Source organism: Pristis pectinata, chromosome 3, assembly GCF_009764475.1.
Source record: "Pristis pectinata isolate sPriPec2 chromosome 3, sPriPec2.1.pri, whole genome shotgun sequence".
NCBI lineage: Eukaryota > Metazoa > Chordata > Chondrichthyes > Rhinopristiformes > Pristidae > Pristis > Pristis pectinata.
The window spans coordinates 81,813,723-81,839,653 of NC_067407.1; the positions used below are offsets into that span (position 1 = coordinate 81,813,723).

A 25,931-nucleotide genomic window follows, 5' to 3' on the forward strand; every position below is an offset into this window, starting at 1 on the left:
ACTCTTCGTGTGTGTGTGTGACAAAGTCCAAAACTTCCAGTTCCGGAATGGTTCTTAAAGTTCAGTTCCGCAAGCCATAAGGTGAAACATGAGCAAGGGCTTCTTCAACAACCACCGTTGTCTGAAGATAAGATGTAGATGTAGAAAAACATAGAGAGAGTACATACGAAATCCAAATGTTCCACGATGGAACCCAAACGACACTTCAGTGTTTACTCGGTAGTGACTTCCTCACCCCGAAAAGCATCCGAACCGTGGTCGTCCACACACAAATACCTGTTTCCTTCTACAGGTCAGCAACAAAGTGAACTCCACCGGATTACTTCCAACTTCCATACATGGATTTCAGTGGCAAACACAGTTATTGTTTCTCATCCATCGATAGAGAAAAACAAGCAGGCTGGTGTCTCTCTCCCTTCTCTCTCTCTCTCTTCTTCTTCTTCTGACTTCTTCAACAACGTCATTACGTCCTTTATCTTCTATTGACGTAAGCACGCCCCATACACACACACTCTCTATCTTAAAGGGACTTTCACTGAGTCCGTAACACTACTTTTCTATACTTTCTACCATAGTGTATCACCTCACATTTTGCCAAATTATACGCCATCTGCCATCTGCCGAATGTTCACCTACTCACTTAACCTCTCTATATCCCTTTGCAGATTCTTCATGTCGTCCTCACAACTTGCTTTCCCTCCTTTCCTTGTAGCATCAGCAAATCAGTCTAAAATATTCTTGGTCCTGTCATCTGAACCATTCAGGTACATAGTTAAAAAGTTGAGGTTCCAGCATGATTCCTTTGGCTCCCAACTAGTTATACCTTACCAGCCTGAAAATGAAACAATTCATTTTGATTCTCTTTTTGGTTATGTGGCCAATTCCTCTACTCATGCTAATATATTATCCCCATTTTCATGAGCTCTTGCATTGTGCAGTAAATTTAATATGGCACTCTATTAAATTCCTTTTGGGTTTCTGAATACAGGAAGTCCCCGACTTACGAACACACGTATTTACGAACCAACCTTCGTGGTCGACCTTCATGGTCGGTTTGTAAGCGGGCCCAGCCCCTGATCCTATCACGGCGGCGGTACACCTTCTTTGGCCCAACCCCAGGCCAAGTGCGCATGTGCGAGTTACATACAAAATCGGGTTACAAACAGTCTCAAAAACGGAACTTGTTCGTAACCCGGGGACTTCCTGTACACTACATATGCTGGTTCCCCTTTATTCATCCTGCTTATTACATCTTCAAATAACTCTAATAAACTTGTCAAACACAATTTCCCTTTCATAAAACCATGTTGAGCCTGCCTGATTCTATTATCATTTTCTAAATGGCCTAGAATTTCCTACTATCTGTCTCCTTTCTTGAATAGGGACATTATATGAACTGCTTTCCAGTCTCCTGGGACCTTTCCAGAATCTAGGAAACATTGTAAAATTACAAACAATACATACCCTATCTCTGATCCCAATTCTGTTAAAGCCCCAAGCATGCAATTGCCATCAATTATTCCCCATATGTGAACAGTGACAGCTGATCGTTCGGGGCCAATAGGCCCACCAAGTCTGGCCAGTACCTGTAACATCAATATGCAAGCAAACAACTCTAACACTTGCTTTTAATTAATGCTGTATAAATAATGGTCAGTCACTCTGTCTTGACTCTGGAGCAAATACAGGTGCTGGGTTCACCTGTTGTCTGTATGAAGGCAGGCAAACCAAGGTGGCAGGCAGCCCTTGGGTAAAACAAGAAACTGGCGTTGGTCAATCCAAAGCCACAATGGAAGGTTTGATTGTGGAGGTAGCCCCATTTCCCACATATGTGTAAATATACTGCAAATGGTCACCTGCTCATGTACTGTACGTTTGGAAAGATATATTCATTTCAGCCCTTTTACTGCACATTTATTGGTCAGTGGAAGTAAATCCAGAGTTCATCATGTGCTTTGGAGAAAACTGGCCTGGATATTTAGTGTAGTGGAACTGGAAATGCCAGACGAAGGAAAATAACGGTTTGATGTTTATGAAGGAATGAGGAAGAAAATTGATCTGCAACAGCCATTTTGGCAATAGAATACTGTCAATAGGTCTGGAGTGGATGTATTTGCAATAGGTTGGAGCCCACTAATAATTTTAATCACTAGCTGCTGTACCTGACCCCCACACATCATAGTTGATGCTTTTGCAACCATCACACCTACTTCTCAAAGGTACACGTACTGCCAGGTATTCAGTCATGAACCAGACATCATCCAAATGGATTTGTTCAGTGCTCACATACCATATAAGCTAAGGTTTGCTAGGGTGGTGGTGAGTGAGGATCAGGAGTGAGAGAGTGACATTCAGTGTTCATGGTGAAGAGCAAGAAGGAGATTTCCATTTGGTAACTGAAAGAGTAGACGGTGCAGTTGATGTATTTAACCTAGATTTTCAAAAGGCCTTCAGAAAGGTCCAATATAGACTAATAAACGTCAGAGAATGTTGAGTAAGGGAACAAAGCAGAATAGATGACTGGCTAGCTTCAGAACAGAAAGCAGAAAGTTGGAGGAAGGGTTAGCTATTCACAAATGGAAGAAGGTGGGTTGCGGTGTTCCCCAAGAATCAGTCCTCGGCCCTATTGTTCAATCCTATCCCTCTAGAAATAAACCCTAATAGTTGGTTTGCTGTTTTCTTTATGGCCTTGGTAACCCTGTGGCATAACTGCTAGTGATAGCTGTATTTATCCTTAAAGGTCACTTTGTCCCTTTGCCCCATCTAAACTCACACCTTCAAAGTAACAAGTAGCTTCAATATTCTTCCTAATATAATGTATTACATTTATCTATGTTGAACCTCATTTGACAATTAGTTGCCTGTTCTGCTTTTATAATTTATTCCCATCCTCCTCAGTAATGACTTTCCCCGACTCACATCAGCAAATTTAGAAGATGTGTTTTTGATTCCAGATTCTCAATTATAAATGTAAATTTTCAAGAGCAGTGGGCCCAGCACTGATCCTTGGGGAGCACCAGAACACATCATCTTCAAACTGAATGGCACATTTTAAACTCTGAAGATATGCAAAGCCCAGTCCCTCAGCTCTTTGCTCTTAAGACTCTGGTGAAATTTTCAATGGAGGACCTACAACCAAAATGATCATTATGGTGCACTCAGATTTCAAGGCACTAATTGTTATTTCAATAAACTTTACTTAGATTACCTTAATTAAACACTAAAAGCATCTGATTTCTGAATCTTTAATCAGTACAATTGCAACTGAATTAAATTTTAGAGTTTGCAATTGCTGGACCTATAATTCTTTCATTATGATGATAAAATAAAGGCTAAGTAATAGAGTAAAATTTCACCTTAAATAAAGATAAGCATTGGAAAAGTGAATTGTCTGTTTGGTGCATAACAGGCCATTAAGTATTATTTTGAAGATGTGTTGCAGCAAAATCCTTCAGTATAAAACACAAGATGCTGTGCTTTAGAGGTCAGGACTTTCACAATTAATACAATGCAAGACCTGTCCTTTGTGCTCTCCCCCAGTGCATAATACACAAAGGAAAACAGATCAGTCACAAGTCTGTTTCAGTTATCATAAGGGAAGGGATTAAGTGTAAGGGAGAGAGGTCCAGGAGGTGGAGTGGAGTCTCGGGGTATTACACAGGGTTTAGGGAACATGTGTTAGACTTGCCATCAGGGTGGGGTAGCATCACAGCATGTAGAGAGCCACCACGAAGGGTAAGTATTTAACTGAAGTGAGTTTTCATCAGGAATCTCTATGGCCTGTCAAGCAGGTTGTCTTTAAGCAACAATAAAACAGTACTCGCATGCACTGCAAAGGTCTGCTTCTATGTGAAAGGCCCATACCATCTGTGAGCCATTCGTGCACAGACAAAAATTACAGAAGTAGCATCCAGGCGTATATTTCCATTGTGCAGTTCTGGCCATCTCCATGAGTTAGTGCCTCAGACACACCAGGACTTAAGAAGAAAATCTGCTAATTTTGCAGTGTGCAGCAAGTCTCTGAATTTTCTTTCTGAACATTTCTTAATAGAAATTTGTCTTGCAGTGTGACAATTTCTTGTCCTACATATTAAATGATATAGCTGATGGAATTTATGTTTGTCTGACAGGAATTTTACTCCTATTAATCAGAAATTCAGATACAGTAAATCAAATATCAATTAGTGCCAAGGAGCTTGAGAACCTTATTTATTTTAATGTAATTCACATTACTTCAGATTTATTAGTTAGGTCAAAATCCCTTCGAATTTGTCATTTTCATCCACCTCAAATTTTTAACTATATTACAGCCCAAAAGTTTGGGTTATTTTCTGTTTACTTTAGAGCTTAATTAGTCGTGGCATGTTACATTCTGTTATTTATTTTGTCAGGATGGAACTTTGATTCAGCTAATCGTGGCTGACGTTTTATCAGAAATTGTGGGGGTTGCCATCATCAGGAATGAAGAGGTATTGACTACTTTTAGAAATGTCAATAAAGACATGCTAACTATTTATCCACCAGTGAAATAAGTAAATCAGTATTTGGGATCTCTAAAGATCTATTATTATATAAGTACATTTGTGGATGCTGCACTTTGAAAAGTTTATGGAGAAAAGGTTCAGATGTGTTGATATATAGCTTATTACCTTGAGCATTTCCTATGATAACCACCATTGTCATTATTGGCTTGTGTAAATGTCAAAGGTTATATATTCCATGGAGTTCTGGAAGTTTTTTTTGCAATGTTCTGAATATTTACTAGGCTACATTCCTCCTGCTTGTCCGTTTAATGTGTCACATCTCAGCTGATGGATCTTAAATATATGATTAATTTAAAAATGCGTAGCAATTATAACTTACTGACAAAGAAATCTATTAAATCTATAATATGCAATTTTGACCTCCACTACCGCAACTGACCTGATAGATGGAGTTTTCATAAATTGTATCTGATCAAATAAATGCAGTATTACAGATAAACTAGCAAAGAACATCTACACCCAGTTGGACAGTCGAAAATATTTTTTTTCTCTTGATCTCCTTTCACTTTTATCCCCTGGTAACTGGAACTAGCACAATGCCCTAAAATCAGAATATCTATGGAGAATAAACACTCTTGCATAATGTAACATAATAGAAGGCCAGCATTCGTTAAATGTTAATGATATTGAGAAAAAAATGGAAGAAAATACATTGAGTCTGCACAAATTTATTTCAATGAATTGATCTGGGGGTCACTGAGGTGAAAGGCCAATGATTATCACCTACTTCCATTATTTTTCATGTACATCTTACAATAATTTACATTGATGGTTATATTGAATGCTCAAATATACATCTATAGGCCATTTTAACTCTCAGCGGTGGTTCCAAGCTATTCTACATGATCAATGAACAGTTATATATCCATTTACTTAAATATCTGTTATTACTCTGTTACTGTCAGTTTCTTATCACTGCTAAGAATTGGTTACATCTGTAATTAAATTTTTCATAAAATGTAATCCATAAATGTGCTGAATGGGCATTTAATTGAAAGATAAATTTTAATATAGGAAATTGAGGTGTAATTGCTTGGGAGAAAGAATAAGGAAACCATGTCCTGCTTAGAGTCTACAAGAGTTGGGGGGACTGACCAATAAAGAAACAGTAATCAGTAAACAGTAACGATGCAGATTAATAAGGTTCTAATCAGCAAAACAAAGCACCAAGGATAGAAATGAAAATCAAGAAGGTTAAGCTCATACTTAATCTTGGGTAGATCACATTTGGAGTACACTGAATAGTTCTTGTCTTCATATTGTAAAAAGGATATAGAGGCACAGTAAAAGTCGTGTAACATTTACATGGAGGATATCAGTTCAAGAAATTTGACATAAACCAATTGTTTTAAAAATGGAAAATGCTGAAAATACTCAACAATCATGCAGCATCTATGAGAGAGGAATAGAGTTAATGTTTCCGGTTGATAACCTTTCATCAGAACTGCCTGACCTATTGAGGATTTCCAACATTTTCTGTTGTTGTTTCATATTTCCAGCATCTGCAGTTTGTTGCTTTATGATTGGATCAAGTAAAATGCTTCTTTATGCCATTTTACATTGGGAAATCCAGATGCATTGCTAATATGATGTATATGTATAATATAATGCAACAACTTTTATAGAAGGAAATATTGCAAAGTATAAAAATCAGCCCCACTTCAGTCATTTTTCCCACTTATTCTTGATTTGCATTTCTATTGATCAAACCTTGCCGATGATATCAATATTCACAATATCTATGCCTCCAATAGTTGGAGTCATACTCCATGGATTTAAACCTCACACAAATGAATTCAGTTGTGATCATCTGAGGTAAATCATCCGAGCTCCAGGACTTCTCTGCAGGTTTTCCTTGGGGTAGTGTTCTCGGCCCAATATTTCTTCAGTTGCTTCACCAATGACTTTCTTTCCAAAATAGGGTCAGAGATGAGAAGTGCCAGGCAGTGCTCATCTCCAACAATTGAGAATTTGACCACCTTCTGTTGACATTCAATGGCATTGCCATTACTGTGTTCCCCACTATCAAAGTCCTGTGGAGTCACCATTGACCGGAAATGTAACAGGACTATCCACATAAATACTGTGGCTGCAAGAGCAGGTCAGAGGCTGGGTATCCTGTGGCAAATGACTTAGGCACAAGTTAGGAGTATAATGGAATATTCTTAACTTGCCAGGTTGAGTGTAGAATCAACAAATCTGAAGATGCTTGACACCATCCAGGGCAAAGCTTGATTGATCCCATCAACCACCAGTGCATTGTGGTGTTGTGTGTACCATCTACTAAATGCACTGCCATTATTTGCCCAGGCTGCTCCAACACCACCTCCCAAACCCATGATCTCTTTCAGCAAGAAAGACAAGGGTAGCAGATGCATTGAAAACACTACCACCTGCAGGTTCCTCTCCCAGTTGCATACCATCCCACCTTGGAAGTATATTGCCAGTCTTTCATTGTCGATGGGTCTAAATCCTGTAATTCCCTAATCAACAGCACTGTGCAAGTACCTTCATCAGAAGAACTGCAGCAGTTCAAGAAGATGGCTCACCACCACCTTCCCCATGGCAGTTACGGATTAGTGGAAAACGAACAAAAAATTGCCTTATATACAACAAAACAAGCAGTAGTTAAATTTCAAATTTTCATCCGCATATTAAATTGTGGTGCTCAAAATCATGACATTACTATTTTTGTCTACATTATTTTCCTTTCTGTTCACTATCACTTTTTTGCTTTTGCAGGATATCGAATATATCCGTTCACACTATAACATTGAAAATTTCATCTACTTTAATCACCATCAACGTGAAGAACATGGACATCTTTATCACTTTGCTTTAAACCCAATTTTCTACCACTATACCCGACATTTTCTCAAAGAGATACTTCGGATCACTTTAAAGTCATGTCTTTACTACCCTATTTATCCGAGATCGTCACATAATAAGGTAAAAAATGTCCAAATCATGTTTAACAGACAAAATATTGTAATATTTATAGATTATTTATATATCATATTAAAAAAGTGTACTTCTTTGTTTTAAAACATTCCACTCCATGCGTATATTTTCTGCAAAAAAAGTAGTCACACACTTTGGTGAATTGTTTTATGATGTATAACTTTGGACACAGGTATAAACAGTAATGATCTTAAAATATTGTCAATACAATATTAAAGTTACCTAAAGATCCTTCTGATTTTTCTTTAGACTTAAAATGACTGATTTATGATTGGCATAGAGATTTTACTTTCCATTTAGAAACTGCCTTACATTGCTAGTGCTACAGAGCTTACCTTTTTCTGTGTGTAGTTTTTTATAGTCTATAATATCATTATGCCTGCATCATATTTAAGTTCATCAGTGACAATTATATTGAAAGATTTATTCCCAAACATCTGTGATACATTAAATGTTTGGCTTAAATTTTCTTGAAACATACACCCCGAGAAGTCTTGATAGGATGGACCTGGAAAGGATATTTCCTTTTTGTGGGAGAATGTAGAATATGGGTCACTATTTAAAAATAAGGGATCACCCAGTTATAATAGGGATGAGGCAAAATTTTTTGAGTCTTTGGAACTCTTTTCCTCAAAGGATAGTGAAAGCAGAATCTTCGAATATTTTAAGGAAGAGGTAGGTAGATCCTTGACTAGCAAAGAGATAAAAAATGATCAGGGCTCAACTGGAATGTAGAGTTGAGGTTATAGTTAGATTAGCCATACATTTATTGAATGGCGGAGTAGTCTTAAGAGGCTGAGTGGCCTTCTCCTGCTTCTAATTTGTAAATTTCAGATTTATTTACTGTGAAACTAATTGTGTAACTTTACAGTGCTTTACAATGAAGTAAGTATAAAAACCTTTACTTCCAGCTGCAGAGTCCACACGCACATTCCCTGACATCTGCCCTTCACTTCCTTGTTCCTGTGCGCCGGAGGCGACAGATTATCTATCCATTAGAACAACTTGGCATTAATGCCCCATCAAAACGAATCACAAAGGATAAGGTGGGTGATAGGAAATATAGGAAGGATGTGGCACTGTGACAGCCAATGTTAAGGAACGTAGAGGATGCGGTTGTGCTGTTCATATTCATGAGAATTTGGCGTCTAACTACTGTTTTGCAAAAAAGAGAATTAGAATACCAATGCCTGAGGAATCTGTATATAGGTATATTCAGCAGCACTAACAAATGGTACAGAGATCAATGTTCATCCTTTTATCATCTAGAAACATTTACATATTTGACATATGATGTTGCAGTAGTAACCAGTCTGGCTGGTAACACTAACTTGAATAGGCAGAATGGTTTCCTGCTTATATTTTTGTGCAATTCTGTATCTTCACCACACCACTGAGAATTAACTAATTGCATTTTACTGCTCTTCCTGTGAAACTTGTGTGTCTTACCTCTTTACCATATGGTGATGATCAGAACACTCATAGGTGAGCAATCTATATGTAAATGCAGTAAGATTTTGATGATATTAGCCCCCATTCTGTGAACATCTACAGGTCTCACTGTTGGTGAGCTTCATTCTAGTTCTAATATGTTGTAGTTACATCAGTAAAGTCTATTATAGAATTACCATTTCTCTCCTTATTGCAAATCATTTTTCATGGAAGTTTCAGTGCAATTTAATACACTCATTTTTACTCCAGAAATTTTTTTCTTTTCTAAGTTCAACACATAGCATTATTACTTTAATAACACAGCACTCTTGAAAATTCAGTGCCATTTGCTTGTTTTTCTTTTTGTTTTTCAGGAATCACTGTTGTTAAAATACATACTGTTTTCTAACTGACAAATTTAATCAGATTCATAGTCATAATTCTAGACAGTAGTCTCCATTCATGAGAAAGACCTTTCTAATTAACTTGGTCAATAAACTGCTTTGCCTTATTGAATTACTGTCCAAATGATTAACCTGTTTTTAAAAAAGAATTATTTAGATAGCAATATATAAACAATACATCTCCCAGTAAAATATCAAGAATACTAAGATTCAGCTAAGTGCAATATCTGGAGTGCCACAACTATACTTTAGTACCCAAACAAATATTTGAATGGAGCCTTAGGAAATATCATCATTATAAAGGGTTTGCTTGCATGGAAAATCTCATGATCATTTGAAGAATGGGGCCAGATATATGCCCCACCATTCTGAGTACAAAAGTTTCACAGGTGTTTCTTTACTTTAAAAATTTAATATAATGACTGGTGTATGTAGAGACTTTAAATGGATGGCTGGGATTCAGATGGAGAAACAGCAAGGAGAATATTCACTGAATTCAGCATGCCAGTTCTAGCTCATGGTACGTCTGTGTGACATACAGATATAATAATATGACAAAATGAATGTAAGTACAAACAAAGGGGAATGAAATAAAGTACTTCCAAACTACCAAAAAGAAAATGTTGACAGTATTCATTGACGCGGGAAGGAAACACAGGAAACACTTCTATTACAGCCACAGAACTATTAATTAATAATTGTGAATATGGATCTGGGGTAATCTCTCACAAGTGGTGTGAGAGATTGCACCAGATCCATATTCATAATTATGTGTAATCTCTCACAAGTGGTGTTCATGGAAAATACCCTTTTTAAAGATTCCAAGTTAAAATTGGACTCATTGTCACCTGTTTGTGAGTTCTATAAGAGACTTTGGAGGACCCAAATGGAGTCCCTGGTTTTGCAGGTAGTGCCAGGCATAATTCTGATTTGGACATCAACACATGTGCACTGAATGCCCATCAGGTATTGTGCATTGTAAGCGTTTCATGAATTCAATCAGCAGGCAATATTGATTTGATGACTGTGCTGAGATTTTGGAGTTCCACATACTGGGTAATGTTCCCTCTTAAATACTCATGCTGAACTGTTAATCAGACTTCCAACAAGCATTATTTAAAGGGCTCATCAATAAAGTGCATGTTATTCGCTGCTTCTGGTTGATTTGTAACTTCAGAAGTGCTTGACACTTCCTAAAAAAATAGTGCACTACTTGACATTTTCCATGGAGTATAACATGGTTGAATGAGCAGGTGACATCTATATCCACCCAAAGACTTCAGAGAGGAATTCTCTGGAAGAACAAAGAAGAAATACTGAGGTATTTGCAGTTTTGAAGAGACAACTTGGTTGAAATCTGACGTTTTTCTAACTGGAACTGCATCCTCAAACTAGGGCATCAACATGAACATCCACATACCCAGTTCCTTTTAGGCTGGAACTGGAGATATTCACAAGATCTTGCAGGTTCTCATGCATTTACCACAATGAGGGATCATTGAAACTCTTTGTACAAAGAGAGTCAACTTCATTTAATTTGCAAGTGACTTTGTAAGAATGGCAGACTTCCTCACTATACAATGTGCCAATGTTCACATTCTATACATAGTTGTACATTATGTAAGTTCTACCCTATACTGGAAGCAAAAGGGATTCCACTCCTTCAATATCAAGTCAGCATTTGGCCAAAGGCAGCAAATCATATGGTCCAATGCTGGTGTCCTGGCAACAGTACTAATGTCTTCATTCAAATGGCAGTCTGCTGTGGTAGTTGCATTTGAACCATAATGGCAAACCAAAGAACACCAGCTCAGTGACAAGACACTTACTAACCATCTCTCATGATAGATTCGGTACCCAACCCATACAAGTCCTGGGCAGCATGCATTTAATGAAAGTAATGATAGACATTACATAGGCACAGAAGGCATGCTGAGATAGTGTTTCTGCTGCCTGAACTGTTTTGAAGGAGGCCTGTAGCACTCATCAGGAAAGTAGTTGAAAATTGTAGTAATCTTCTGAATGCTGCATAAGCTTGCCATTCCAAGGCCTTAGACTTTGCTGCAGTGTCAGTTTCTAAGCTAATCATAGATGCATAGAGTCATACAGCATGGAAACAGGCCATTTGGCCCACCATGTCCATGCTGACCAGTGAGCACTTATCTTATTAATTCCATCTTCCAGCACTTTGCCTGTAGCCTTCTATGCCTAGGTAATTCGAGTGTTCGTCCAGAAACTTCTTAAATGCTGTCAGAAAATCAGCTTCTACCACTCTCTCTGGCAGTATATTCCAGGTATATGAATGCAGATACAATAGTGGTGTTTAAACAGATATGATAGTGGCATTTAAGAGGATTTTAGATAGCATGTGAATAAGCAGGGAATGGAGGGGTATGGATACATGCAGGCAGAAGGGATTAGTTTAATTTGGCATCATGTTTGGCACAGACATCATTGGCTGAAAGGTCTGTTCCTGTGCTGTACTGTTCTATGTTCTATGTTATCTAGGTGATCCCCTCAGATCCTCTTTAAATCTCTTATCCCTTACCCTAAATCTGTGTCCTCTAGTATTATCTACCTCTGAAATAGGGGAAAATGTCAGGATCCCCATTTTCCAGTGTTGCATCACTCTTCACAGCTCTTCATCTTCAATTAAGGCCTGTTCCAGCCAAAGTACATCTTGTTGGAAACTAAAATCTTTGTGATGAATAGCCACACAGAGTTTTTACATACCCACTTTCCACTGAGCATGTGCGGATTAATTGGGCATGCTTATTATTTTAACCTCCGTTATCCTGTAACGACATGACATTTTACAGAGGCCATTGTGATTGATAAATGGGTTTTTATACCCTGGAATTTAAGTGGTTGAGTTGAAACTTCATTGGAAATGTTCAATATATTACAGGGAACAGTCAGGATAGATGGAGAAAAGTGATTTCTGCTGGTTGGAAAATACAGACCTGCTAATTAGAGGCAAGCCCTTCAGTAGTGAAATTAGTAAACAGTTCCACCATGCAAAGGCTGGTTGAAATTTAGAATTCTTTTTGTAAAGGTCCATCGATGCTTGCCAAATTGTTAATATTAGATCTGTGGTTGATAGATATTTGTTGGTATTAAGGAATATGAGGCAAGGAGAGGTATATGTCTTGTCATGTTCCATGTTTTACTTGCTAACTTTAGTCAACAATAAGGTTATTTTGTACTTCTATCTTGATAGAAGTATCAATGTTTCTGCACTTTTAAGTTCTAATGGGCAATTCATAAGACTGAAGAACATAGTTCCTGCTCCACTGGATTCCCAGTCTCTGCTTTGCTGTATGTTAAGTTAAATCTGCCTTTCACTCCTAGTAGTGTTAGCACCTCTGTTGATTCACTAATGAGATCTTAAGTTAAATGTAGATGAGAAAGCTCATTCGGTCCATCTTTGATTCCACAATCACAGCATTTAAGCATATTTGCTTAAATACTTATAGTATTCATCTTTATTACCCTACATGGAAATTCATCCGATCTAACATTGATATTTTGTTTCACAAATGATATGAGTGAATTGGTAGTGATTACTGGAAGTCAAACTTCCCATCCCCAGGGCATTATTGCAGGAGTTCCTCAGGCCAGTGTGGTGAGCTCAACCATCTTCAGCTGATGGTGAGGAAATGTGGAGATGTCTACTGATAATTGCACAATGCTCAATTCTATTTGTAACACCTCAGACAAAGAAGCATTGTATTCCTGCACACAGCAAGAACTAGACAACATTAAAGTATGGGCTGATAAGTGGCAAGTAACATTCATGATGTGCATGCCAGGCAAAGACCATCTCCAACAAGAGAGAGTCTAATTGCATAGCCTGAATATTCAATGGCCTTATTATTGCTGAGTCTGCACCATCAGCAAACTCGGGTTGTCATTGACCTGAAACTCAACTGGACTGGCTACAAATATTGTGGCCACAAGAGTGGGTCAGAGCCTGTGGTAAGTGATTCTCTTCTTAACTTTCCACTCTACAAGGTGCAAATCAAGAGCATGATGAAATTCTCTCCATGTAGCTGGACAAGAGTAGTTCCAATGATACTGATGAAGCTTGAAACCATCCATGATAAAGCAGCCTACTTGATTGGCACTCCATCCACTGTAAACATTCATATCTTCCATCACTGATGCATGCTATCTACAAAATACACTGTAGTTACTCACCTATAGTACATCCTAAGCTTGAAACTTCTACAACCAAAAAGAACATGAGCAGCAAGTGCACGGGAACATCACCAACTGCAGATTCCCCTCTAAGTTACACATCATCCTGACCTGGAAATATGTCATTGTTCCTTTACCATCAGAAGATCTAAGTCCCAGAACTGACCGACCTGAAATGTTAATTCTGCCTGATGTGCTGAATATTTCCAGCATCTTCTGATTTCTGATTGTAGTTTACAATGTTGCTAACAGCCTCAGAGCAAGCCAGTTTCACAGCAGGGACTTGAAGTAGGTGTTTGGCCTCTTATTTTCAAATGCTAACACCTGCTAGGTAAAGGATACCTCTTGTTTGGTCTTACCCTTTGTGGCTGGTGTTGCGGTTCTGATCACTTGCCATCCATTTTGGGTCCTAAGGATATCTAAAAAAAAATTGTTGCTTTACAGCTTAATTTCTCGGTCTTTTCTCATTTTATTAACATGGAAAAATATGTAATAAGGCAGACTTCTGATGAGCTATAATTATATTTAAATACAGTTTTATTTGGAATATGTAATATTGTCAGTTGGAATTCACCAAATGAAGAAGTAAGAATGAACAGTTTTTTTTAGGAAAAGTATACTAACGAATGGGTAAATCCCATGATACAAGTAAAAGGAGATAAAAAGAAACTCAATTTTGTAAACCAAAGAAAAATAACATTACATTGATCTCACCAGCAATCAGGTTTGATCACTCCTTTGAGTGCCATATTCAGTTCATTCTGCTAATGGGTTTTTGAAATAAGGTGTGTTCTGGGACCAATCCACCTAATCTTAAAATCTCTGAGGCCAATTAGTGTGTGCCTTGCCTAAATGAAAGGAGCACTGATTACTGAAGCACAACAGCTGTAATCTTCGGGGAATTGTGTAATGTGCTTGGAATCTCATGTTCTGTTTCTCAATCTATTCTGTTGTCATCCATGGGGGAAGAAATGCTGAACTGCTACTATCCATTTCTCTTTCAGAGCAGAAACAGTATTTCAAATGATATCAGTCGCAGTGAATATTTTTGAATCACATCGAAATTCCAAGCGCAAAGAGAATTTATATATGGTGGATATAAAATGTATAGAAATTTAATGAGATAATATTTCAGTTACTGTTACTCTTATGTAAATGTCATTATGCATCAACAAGATCTGATTTCCCCAAGAGTCATTGAGAACATGTTATGGACCCAATACGGGAAGCAAAAAGCATAAAGCTAAAATTTTTATTACTGAGAGTGATTTTCAAAGGTTTTCAGACAATTCATAATCTTGAATATTGAAATAGTATCAACGTTGAAAATGCATCATGCTGGATTTGTCATATAACAGAAAACCCAGTGCATAATAAATATTTGTATCTTTTTGATGCATTATCGCACACTATCAAACATTACTGGATCATATTAGCAGCTTTGTCGGTTTGTTTTAGGTGACAAATGAAATGTTTAAAAATTTAATCACATTTCTGAAGTGTTCCATTTGAATGCTAGAGGAAGGTTAGAATTTACACATTTTTATGTAAAAAAAAATGCATCTAATGAGTCCATGAGATAAAAGGTGTCACAGAGAATCATAATAATACATTTTTAAATTCAAAGTCCGAGGACTGGCATGAACGGAAGAAAGATTTGACACAGATATAACAGAATTAATTTTATTCAAACAAATTAATTAATATTCTGTACTGTCTCTTGTGAAGTCATTACAAAGGAATATTGGGATTGAGTTCAACAGACAACTGACATCATAATCCACATCTACCGTCACTCTTGTATGTGAATGGTGATGCTATGATTCACTAATTATACTGAAATTTCAATCTGTATTTATAGATACATTTTTGAACAGTGGAACATGTTCTTTTTAATTGTGCATACCTGTGAAACTTCAAATTGTCATAAGTATGATTCAAAAATAGGAAATAATGAAAAAAATGGTACTAATGTAGGATTGTTGTAAATGGGTGGTTGATGGTCGGCACAAACTCAGTGGACTGAAGAGCCTGTTTCCATTCTGTATTTCTCCATTACTCCATGACTGTAATGCTATCATTTCTTGTTGACCTAGAGTGGATATTTGGAAGAACTTATCAGTCAAGAAGTTGTAAGTTTACAAGCTCCTTCTTTTTCCTATCAATAACAAATAACCTCCTAATTGATCTCATGATTAGATTTTATAGTCTATAGTTAAATTACCACCTTAATCTGTTCCTTATAAAGGAGCAGAATGATGGATTCCACAGTACATGTTAGAATATTCCTGCAGTTATAAACCAGAATGTAATTAATCTTGACTAAGCAATACCACAGGAGGAGCATTACTAATATTGCTATATTTATAATGTCAACACTTCTCTAAGCAGGCAATCACACTAGGTGGCTGGTACAAAGCAATGCATATCAAAGGTTTCCTGACTGCATCTCCAGTCTGCTCAATTATTAGATGTCAGTGGGGGCTCTAATTACTTGATTAGCCTCAGTGTTTCTGGACTTGGAAGGTGAAAAATCAACTGTATCATCTACAGGAAGGCATGATTGTGTGTGAAATATCATGTAGTGTCAAGAGTATGATTCTGATATTGTGAATATTCTTTTCATTCATTGGCCAGGCTCATACGTTCTGAACCATCGGTAGGACCAGGTCCCCAATGAACCATATTTGAGCAGATTCAATAGTTTCAGAGGAAATTAAGAGAAAATTAGAAAAAAAATGTTGGTATTTTTCATAATCTTTGTGCGTTCCTTTTCAGCCAAAATATGCCCTAAATCACATTAACCGAAAGTTGACGCTGGAGCCAAAAGTAACCATCAATTCACGAATAGTGGTGGTTGGTGCATCTGAAGTTGGGATTTCCTTCCTAGAAACATTGGTCTTCTGGTAATATAATTCTACGTTTTAAATGGCTCTGAGATTTTACACACTAAAAATAGTGGTGGAAATAAACAATTGCAATCAAGTCCTAAACTGCCAGAATGCAGCTCGAGTACCCTCTGAACATCAGTAGAACAATTATAATTAATTTCTTCCTTTACTCTGAGGTTTAGGCATTTTTGTAACATGTTCAACTTCTCTACCTTTTTTTGAACATGCTAATTCATGCCAAAATACTGATCCAGGAATGGCGTGAATCCTCTAAAGCCACTATCAAGTGACCTAATTTCTTCTATGACATTGATATAAAATGTGCAATGTTTGTTGGCATTGTTTGGCATTCTATTTAGTATAGCTAGGGTAGACAGTAAGAATCTTTTTCCCAGGGTAGAGGTATCAAATACTAGAGAACATGCATTTAAGATGAGAGGGAGAAGGTTTAAAGGAGATGTGCGAGGCAAATTTTTTACACAGAGATTGGTTTTACACAGAATGGACTATCAGGAGTAGTAGTGAAAGCCGATATGATAGTGGCGTTTTAGAGACTTTTAGACAGACACATGAATGTGGAGGGATATGGATCAAGTGTAGGCAGAAGAGATTTAGTTTAATTTGGCATGGTGTTTGGCACAGATGTCGTGGGCCAAAGGGCCTGTTCCTGTGTTGTACTGTTCTATGATTCATTTGCATACCTGTACTTTACAGCAGTAATCACTGGATGGCACAGTGGCGCTGGAACGGCAGAGTGGTACCACTAGTAGAACCGCTGATTTACAGTGCCAGAGACCCGTATTCAATTCTATCTCGGGTGCTGTTTATGTGGAGTTTGCACTTTCTTCCTGCGACCACATAGGTTTCCTACAGGTGTTCCAGTTCCCCCCACATCCCAAAGATGTGCAGGTTGGTATGTTAATTGGCCAATACAAATTGCCCTTGTGTGTAGGTGAACACTAGAATCTGGGGGGCGTTGTAAAGAATGTAGGGAGAATGGGATTAATGTAGGATTAGTGTAAATGGGTGTTTGATTTGGTGGTCTGAAGGGCCTGTTTCCATGCTGTATCTCTCAATGACTCAGATGTCAGTTATAAGAAAATCTCACCAGATGAGGAAAAACTCACGAGATGGTTTGAGCCCTACCTGTCCCCCTACTAGCCAAGACCATTCATTTGTTTCCAAACCCTGCCATAATTGAGATCAACTAACTCGGTATGCACAATTGTCATACAACACAGGAAAAGGCCCTTCAGCTCACCATGTCCATGTTGATAATCAAGTAAACATAATTACCAATCCCATTTACCAGCACTAGGTCCATAGCCATCTATGCCCTGAAAGTTCAAGTGCTTGTCGGGATGATGCTTAAATGTTATGAGAGTACCTGCCTCTATCACCTTCTCTGGCATTGCATCCTAGATTGCAACCACCCTCTGTGTGGGTGAAAAAATTTCCTCAAATCCCTTCTGGACCTTTTCTATTCACCTTAAACCTATTTCCTCTGGTTTTTGACATCTTCGTTATGGGGGAAAGTTTCCTACTATCTACCCTATCCCCCTCATAATTTTGTATCTTTCAATCAGGTCTCCCCGCAGCCGCCTCAACTACAAGAAAAACAAACCCAGCCTATCCAGTCTCTCCTTATTAGTGATGCGTTCCATCCCAGGTAACATTCTGGTAAATCTCCTCAGAACTCCAGCTGTGGCCAGACCAAGGCTTTATTCATTTTTACCATGGTCATCATGCTCTTATGTTCTATGCCCCGGCTAATAAAGACAAACATCCCATATGCTACCTTCACCACCTTATCTGCTTTGTGCTGCCACCTTTAGATATACAGCCTTGTACACAAAGGTCCCTTTGTTTCTCAATATTCTATAGAGCCCTACCATTCATGATGGATATTCTACCCTTATTACACCTCCCAAAATGCATCACCTTGGGATTAAATTCCATCTGCCATGGCACTGCCCAATTTACCAGTGAATCAATATTGTTCCGTAGCTTAACACTACCTTCAACAACACCACCAATTTTTGTAATCATCTGCAAACTAACTAATCATATTTCCTACATATTCGTCAATGACTTGGATGCGAATAAGAAACAATAAGGGCCCTGACACTGATCCCTGGTACACCAACGGTCACAGGCTTCCAATCACAAAAGCAATCATCCTCTGTCTCCTATTATCAAACCAACTTGGATCCAATTTGCTAACTTGCCTTAGGTCCCAAGGACTCTAATCTTTTGGACTAGCCTTCCTTGTTAACTACAACAACAAAGCCCTCTTTAATATATATTAATACTTCTTCAAAAAACTCAATCATATTAATCAGACAAGATCTCCCACCAACAAAACTGTACTGACTATCTCTGATCACTCCGTCTGCCTTTTCAAGTGTAGATTAATCCTGTCCCTACCACGGACATTAGATTCACTGGCTTGTAGTTACCTGGCATGTCCCTGCTGCCCTTCTTGAATAAAGTTATCACATTTGTTTCCTTCAGTCATTTGGCACCTCACCTGTGGGCAGTGAAGATTTAAAATCTCCATCAGGGCCCCAGCAATCTCCTCTCTTGCCTGCCACAGCAGCCAGGGATACATCTCATCAGGCTCTGGGGTTTATCCACTTTTATGCCCCCCAACATATCTCATATGTCTTCCTTGTTAATGTTAACATAGCCATACCCATTGCCCTTAATGAAATCTGCAATTACAATATATTTTTCCTTTGAGAATACAGATGAGAAGTATTCACTTTAAGACTTCACCCACTTCCTCTGGCTCCACACGTAGATTGTCCCTTTGGTCCCTAATGGGCCCTGCCCTTTTCCTGTTTATCCAGTTGCTCTTAATCTTGTCTGCCAGTGACTTCTGTGCCCTCCTTGGTTCTTTTTTAAGTACCTCCTACACATTCTATACTCCTGAAGGGCTCACCTGTTTTCAGTACTCTATATTTGCTATATGTTTCCTTTTGTCCCCTTTATCAAACCCTTCATATCCCTTGACATCCATGGATTCCTTAGACTTGCTCTTCCTACTTTTCACCCATACAAGAACGTGTTGACCCTGACTCTCACTATTTCTCCATCTTAACAATATTCCTCATTTCCATTCTTCCTGACATGGTGGATAACCTTCCATTTACCCACACTATACTATTCTGACAAACTTCACTTAACCTAGTTGTATGCCTTTGCAAACTGTTTGTGTCCTCCTCAGAATTTGCTTGCCCAACTATTTTGTGTATCATCAGCAAATTTGCAATATACTTGGTCCCTTCATTTCAGTTATTTAGGCAGAGATCCCATTGGCATGCCATATGTTACAGCTTGGCAATCTGATGATGATTTATCTCAATTCTCTGTCCTTTGTTAGTTAGCCAATCCTCAATCCATGCTAATACAGTATATTCTTGCCACTGCTATGAGTTCTTATCTTGTGTGTGAATGCCTTCTGGAAATCCAAATACAGTATATCCACTGATTCTCTTTTATTCACCCTGCTTGTTAAATCTTCAATAAAATCTAATAAGTCTGTCAAACACAATTTCCCTTTCATAAAACCTGTTGACTCTGCTTAATTGTATTATGAGGTTTTAAATGTCCTGCTATTATTTCTGTAATAATGTATTCCTGCATTTTTACAATGACAGATATTAGGCTAACTGACTTCTGGTTTCCTGCTTTCTGTCTCCCTCTGATCTTGAATTACATTTGCAGTTTTCCAATCTGCTGGGACCTTTTCAGAATCAAGTAAATTTTAGAAGATCACAACCAGAATGTTAGTTAAACATGCCAGCACTCAATAATCACCAACCTAATAGACTACTAATGTTTTGAATTCTAGGTCCTTCTATCCCCTCCTCTAATGCTTTTATCATAGCCCAAAAGCATTAAAAATAGTCTGGATATATCTTCCACATTATTAGGCAAAATCACCACATTCCTGCTTTGAAGAGGGCATGACAGCAGTTTTTCTTTATGCATATGGCTGAACCAACATGTATAAATTGATTCAAGGTTCACAAGCCATTGTATGCCCTCCTGGAGAGGGAGCTTACCTCAAAGTTATAGCCATCAAATTTGTATTGGAGGCTGGATTTCATTATGTAGTCCATTGATTTATCTAGGCTTCTGCGTACACAGGGAGATGAGGGCACACTTTGCCATTCATGCACTGCAGTAGCAACAGACTTAACTGAAGATCAATTTAGTGGCCTGGTTGTGTTTTGCTAGATTTCGTGTTAGTCCATATGTATAGAAAATGCAGGTTTCACTTCCCAGTTCTGCTCTCTAGTGCTCTCCATATTTGGCTCTATGTTGATTACTGCTTATTTAATTCATTTGTTTTTTTAGTTATCTGATACTTTTTTGCAGCCCACACCTGCGCTTCAATAACATTACATTGATTTCAAAATGTGCAGTCCCTGTGTCCCATTCATATGCCACATGTAGAAGATTCCAAACCAGAAGGTATGTGTATTAACTGATATAATTATTTGGCATGTTTTATTTTAAGCATTTATGTAATGGAGGATGACAATAAGATGCACAAATGAGAAAAAATGCACAAACAATTAAAAAAAGAGAGCTCATTTTGGATATAGGCAATGAGAAGTTCTTCTTTTATTGTTGGAAGCATCACACAGAGTTACATTACATAGAAATCAAAAATTGTCCCAACTTGTCTATGTGCTATACTCTACATGAAATATCTTCCACTTTACATCTTGTCCTTACTGAAAAACTTATTTGCCCCTTCCCTTACACTCATTGCAGTATAATTTTGATGATCATAAACACAGCATCTTGGCCGAATAGTCGCACTGCCATCTCCTTATCAGATCGTCATGAGTCAGACTTCAATATGTAATTTGCCTGCTGCTTCAGTGCAGTGCTGAGGATGTATTGTATTGTTGAAGATCTTTAAGATAAGATGTTAAGTCAAAACCCTACTTTCTACTGAGGTGAAAATAAAAGATCCAAGGTACTTTTTTTTACAGAAGAACAGAGAAGTTATGCTGATGTCTAGCCATACATATCCTTCAAGCAACTCCATTCACAAGCAGGCTATCTGGCCATTTATCTTATTGCTTCCTTATTGGGAGACCACAGTCAGTGCAGATCGGTAATAACGTCTCCTGCTCATTGACTATCAATACAGGTGCACCTCAAGGATGTGTGCTAGCCCGCTGCTCTACTCTCTCTACACTAATAGCTGTGTGGTTAAGCACAGCTCAAATGCCATCTATAAATTCACCAATGACACCACTGTTGTTGGTAGAATCTCAGATGGCAATGAGGAGGCTTACAGGAGTGAGATAGATTGGCTGATTGAGAGGTGTTGCAACAAGACTAAGGAACTGATTCTGGACTTCAGGAAGGGGAGGTCAGGAGAACACATCAGTCCTCATTGAGGGGTCAGCTGTGGAAAGGGTGAGCAACTTCAAGTTCCTGGGTGTCAGCATCTCAGAGGATCTATCCTGGGCCCAACACATTGATGCAACCAGGAAGAAGGCTCGCCAGGGGCTCTACTTCGTTAGGAGTTTGAGGAGATTTGGTATGTCACCAAAGACTCTTACAAATTTCGATAGATGTATGGTGGAGAGCATTCTGACTGGTTGCATCACAGCCCGGTATGGATGCTCCAATGCACAGGATTGCAAGAGGCTACAGAGGATTACAGACTTAGTCAGTTCCACCATGGGCACAACCCTCCCCACCATCGAGGACATCTTCAAGAGGCGGTGCCTCATGAAGGCAGCAGCCATTATTAAGGACCCTCACCATCTGGGACACGCCCTCTTCTCATTACTACCATCAGGGAGGAGGTACAGGAGCCTGAAGACCCACACTCAATGATTTAGGAACAGGTTCTTCCCCTCCACCATCAGATTTCTGAACAGTTTATGAACCCATGAACACTACCTTGTTATTCCTTCTCTTTTGCACTATTTATTTATTTTTGTAAATTACAGATTTTTATGCCTTTGCACTGTATTGCTGCCACAAAGCAGCAAATTTCACATCATATGTCAGTGATAATAAATCTGATTCTGAAGTGACTACCACCTTTGACAACAAAACCACTTCATCAGTAGTCTTGTCATGTCCTGTGGATGTGTGAGATGCTTTATATCTGCAAATTCTTTCTTAGCTATAAAGTGGAAATGTTATCACGTACAACTAAATATTATAAAGGTGAACCGAATAGTGCTTCAATTTGACCTGTTACCCTTTGAGATTTCATTTAGGTTGCTCCAAGCTATCCAGAAAATTTTTAGTCAATATGCCATGATCTTTGACTGCAAGCTTAGTTTAGCCAATAGTATAAAGTGTGGACTCGTTGTCTACAAAATGCCTAACTAATTCTAGAAGGAGTAAAATTGTCAATATTTTTTCCCTCTGCAGTCACAGCTATGAACATGATGATTATGCACTGATGTCATTGCAATCCTGGGTTAATGTGGTGGTTGGCAAGATGATTGGTATTGACAGAGCTGGCAAACATGTAATTGTAACTGGAGGCACAAAGGTACCATATGAACATCTAATCCTTTGCACAGGACAACAGTTCCAGGCAAGTCTAAATATCCTCTAAGCAAAATATGTAGTAGATATGATTTAATGAATGTGATATCACACAATCATTCTCATTTATTTGAGTCCTTCCCAGGCACTCATTTCTGCTGCCTGCTCCACTGCAAAGTCTCTTCGAGGTATGCCTACCCTGAAGAAGCTCTCCTCCTCTCTTTGAAGAGAGTTCTGTGAGGCCCTTTCTCACTGCTTCCCCTCTGTGATCTCTGCTGCTCTCCAGCTCTTTGACCATGTGCTCACCCAGATTCGCTTCCACAGCCACATGTCCTTCCTGGGAACTTGTCTCTACCGCCATCTTGTGCCACAAGGCTTCCAGCTCCATTTCCAGGCCTCCCAGTTTGGTCCCAACAAGCATCCCAGATACCTGCGTTCCATTGACTGCTACTCCCTCCGCTTCTCCCACCGGATTCTACATGCCACCCTTGCCGCCATGAGGAGATACCTGTGGGCCCTGTCTCCGTCTCTGCCACAGCTCTGGGCCTCACTCTCCACGACCTGCCACGGACCTCTCCGACACTTCGTCCTTTGCTGGTTCTTCATCTTCCTCACATCCAGGAAGGACCGGAAGCTCGCCTGCCTCCAGGCCTTGGCCCCCGCTGCCTCCGGCTCCGGCCGCCCCCAGGCCCTGGCTGCCTCCAGCTCTGACCTCAGCCCCTGCTATGTCCAGGCTGAGATCTCTCACACAGCCACTGGGTCCAACTGCTCCTCTGCTTCCACCTCTACTCCTCACCTACCCCTGGTCTCTCAAGCCTTCCCCTACCCCTTGATGCCCCCCTCACTCCTCTGAGCCCCCATCTTCCTCCCACCTCAACCTTCACTGACCCCTCTAACTCTCCTCCCTCCTCTGACCCCAGGTCCAACCCTCTACCCTCCTTTAACTCCAGCCCCAACTCCTGCCATGTCATCGCCATCCCTCTGACCTTCCTCTCTCTGAGGCTGAACGTTCTGTCCCCAGCAGGGGCCTTATCCTTGTCCCCCTGCACCCGCACCTCAGGGAGTTTTGTGCCCGCCATTACGCCGAGCTCTTCTTCCATCGCCTCCGTCTCTGAGCCTACTTCTTCGGCAAGGATTCCCTACCTCCTACTGATGACCCCTTCTTCCTCCTCAAGCCCTCTTCCTCCTCTTGGACACCTCATCCTGGACTTCTGCCCGCTCTGGATCTCTTCATCTCTAACTGCCGACAGGATATTACCCGTCTCAACTTCACCACTCCCGTTACCTATTCCAACCCCACCCCCTTTGAACGCACTGCCCTCCACTCTCTCTGCACTAATTCTAATCTTACTATCAAACCCGCAGATAAAGGTGGTGCTGTTGTAATCTGGCAGATGGACCTTTACATTGCCGAGGAAAGACGTCAACCTTCTCTTACTTATCGCTCAGCCTTGACCTCACCAAGGAGCATCAGGCCATTGTCTCCCGCACTATCACTGACCTCATCGCCTCCAGAGGTCTCCCCTCTAATGCCTCCAACCTCATGGTTTCCCTACCCCACACAGTCTGTTTCTGCCTCCTATCAAAGATCCTCAAACCCAACTGCCCTGGTAGGCCCATTGTTTCTGCCTGCTCCTGCCCCACTGAATTCGTGTCTTCATATCTTGACTCCATTTTGTCGCCCTTGGTCCAGTCCCTTCCCACCTATATCCATGACACTTCGTATGCCCTCCATCACTTCAACAACTTTCAGTTCCCCGGCACTGACCGCCTCATTTTCACTATGGACGTCGAGTCCCTGTACACTTCCGTCCCCCATCAGGAAGGCCTCTCCGCTTCTTTCTGGACAACAGACCCAACCAGTTCCCCTCCACTGCCACCCTCCTCCATCTAGCTGAACTGGTACTTGCCCTCAACAACTTCTCTTTTGGCTCTTCCCATTTTCTCAAAACTAAGTGTGTAGCCATGGGCAGGCACTTGCATGGGCCCCACCTATGCCTGCCTTTTTGTTGGCTACATGAGACAATCCATGTTCCAAGCCCACACTGGCAATGGTCCCCAACTCTTTCTCTGCTACAGTGATGACTGCATTGGAGCTGTTTCCTGCACCCATGCTGAGTTTGTCAATTTCATCAACTTTGCATCCAACTTCCACCCTGCCCTCAAATTTACATGGTCCATCTCCGACACCTCTCTCCTCTTTCTGGATCTCTCTCTGTCTCCATCTCCAGAGACAGATTAACCACTGACATCTTTTACAAACCCACTGACTCCCACAATTACCTTGACTGCACCTCTTCCCACCCAGTCACTTACAAGGGTGCCATCCCCTTCTCCCAGTTCCTCCACTGCATCTGTTCCCACGATGAGGGTTTCCACTCCAGGACATCTGAGATGTTCTCCTTTTGCAGTAAATGGAGTTTCCCTTCCACCACCATCAATGCTGCCCTCACCCGTATCTCCTCCATTTCCCGCACTTCTGCCTCACCCCATCCACCCCCCAACATAAGAGTCAGTGTTCTCCTTGTCCTCACCTACCACCCCACGAGCCTCCGCATCCATCTTTCCCTGCGACTTCCGCCACCTCCAACGGGATCCCACCACTGGGCACATCTTCCCCTTTCCCCCCCACCTCCACTTTCCGTAGGGATCGCTCTCTCCATGACTCCCTTGTCCACTCAACCCTCCCCGCAGATGACCCTCCCAACGCTTATCCCTGCAACCGCACTAAGTGCTACACCTGCCCCTACACCTCCTCCCTCACCACCATTCAGGCCCCTAGGCAGTCCTTCCAGGTGAGGCAGCACTTCACCTGTGAATCTGAGGGTGTCATTTATTGCATCCGGTGCTCCCACTGCGACCTCCTCTACATCGGTGAGACCCAACACAGATTGGGTGGTCACTTTGTCAGGCACCTTCGTTCCGTCCACCACAAAAGCAAGGATCTCCTGGTGGCCATG

At 40.1% G+C, this 25,931-nt stretch overlaps 1 protein-coding gene across 1 annotated transcript in view; it reads left to right on the forward strand.

The window, feature by feature from the left end:
• Positions 1-25,931, forward strand: part of cfap61 (cilia and flagella associated protein 61) — a 127,354-nt gene that overhangs the window by 42,625 nt on the left and 58,798 nt on the right. The window contains exons 13-18 of the mRNA XM_052011226.1: positions 4,392-4,469; positions 7,287-7,493; positions 8,423-8,551; positions 16,319-16,446; positions 20,818-20,913; positions 22,852-23,020. Of these exons, the coding sequence (XP_051867186.1) occupies positions 4,392-4,469; positions 7,287-7,493; positions 8,423-8,551; positions 16,319-16,446; positions 20,818-20,913; positions 22,852-23,020 (807 nt within the window). The remainder of the gene's footprint in view (positions 1-4,391; positions 4,470-7,286; positions 7,494-8,422; positions 8,552-16,318; positions 16,447-20,817; positions 20,914-22,851; positions 23,021-25,931) is intronic.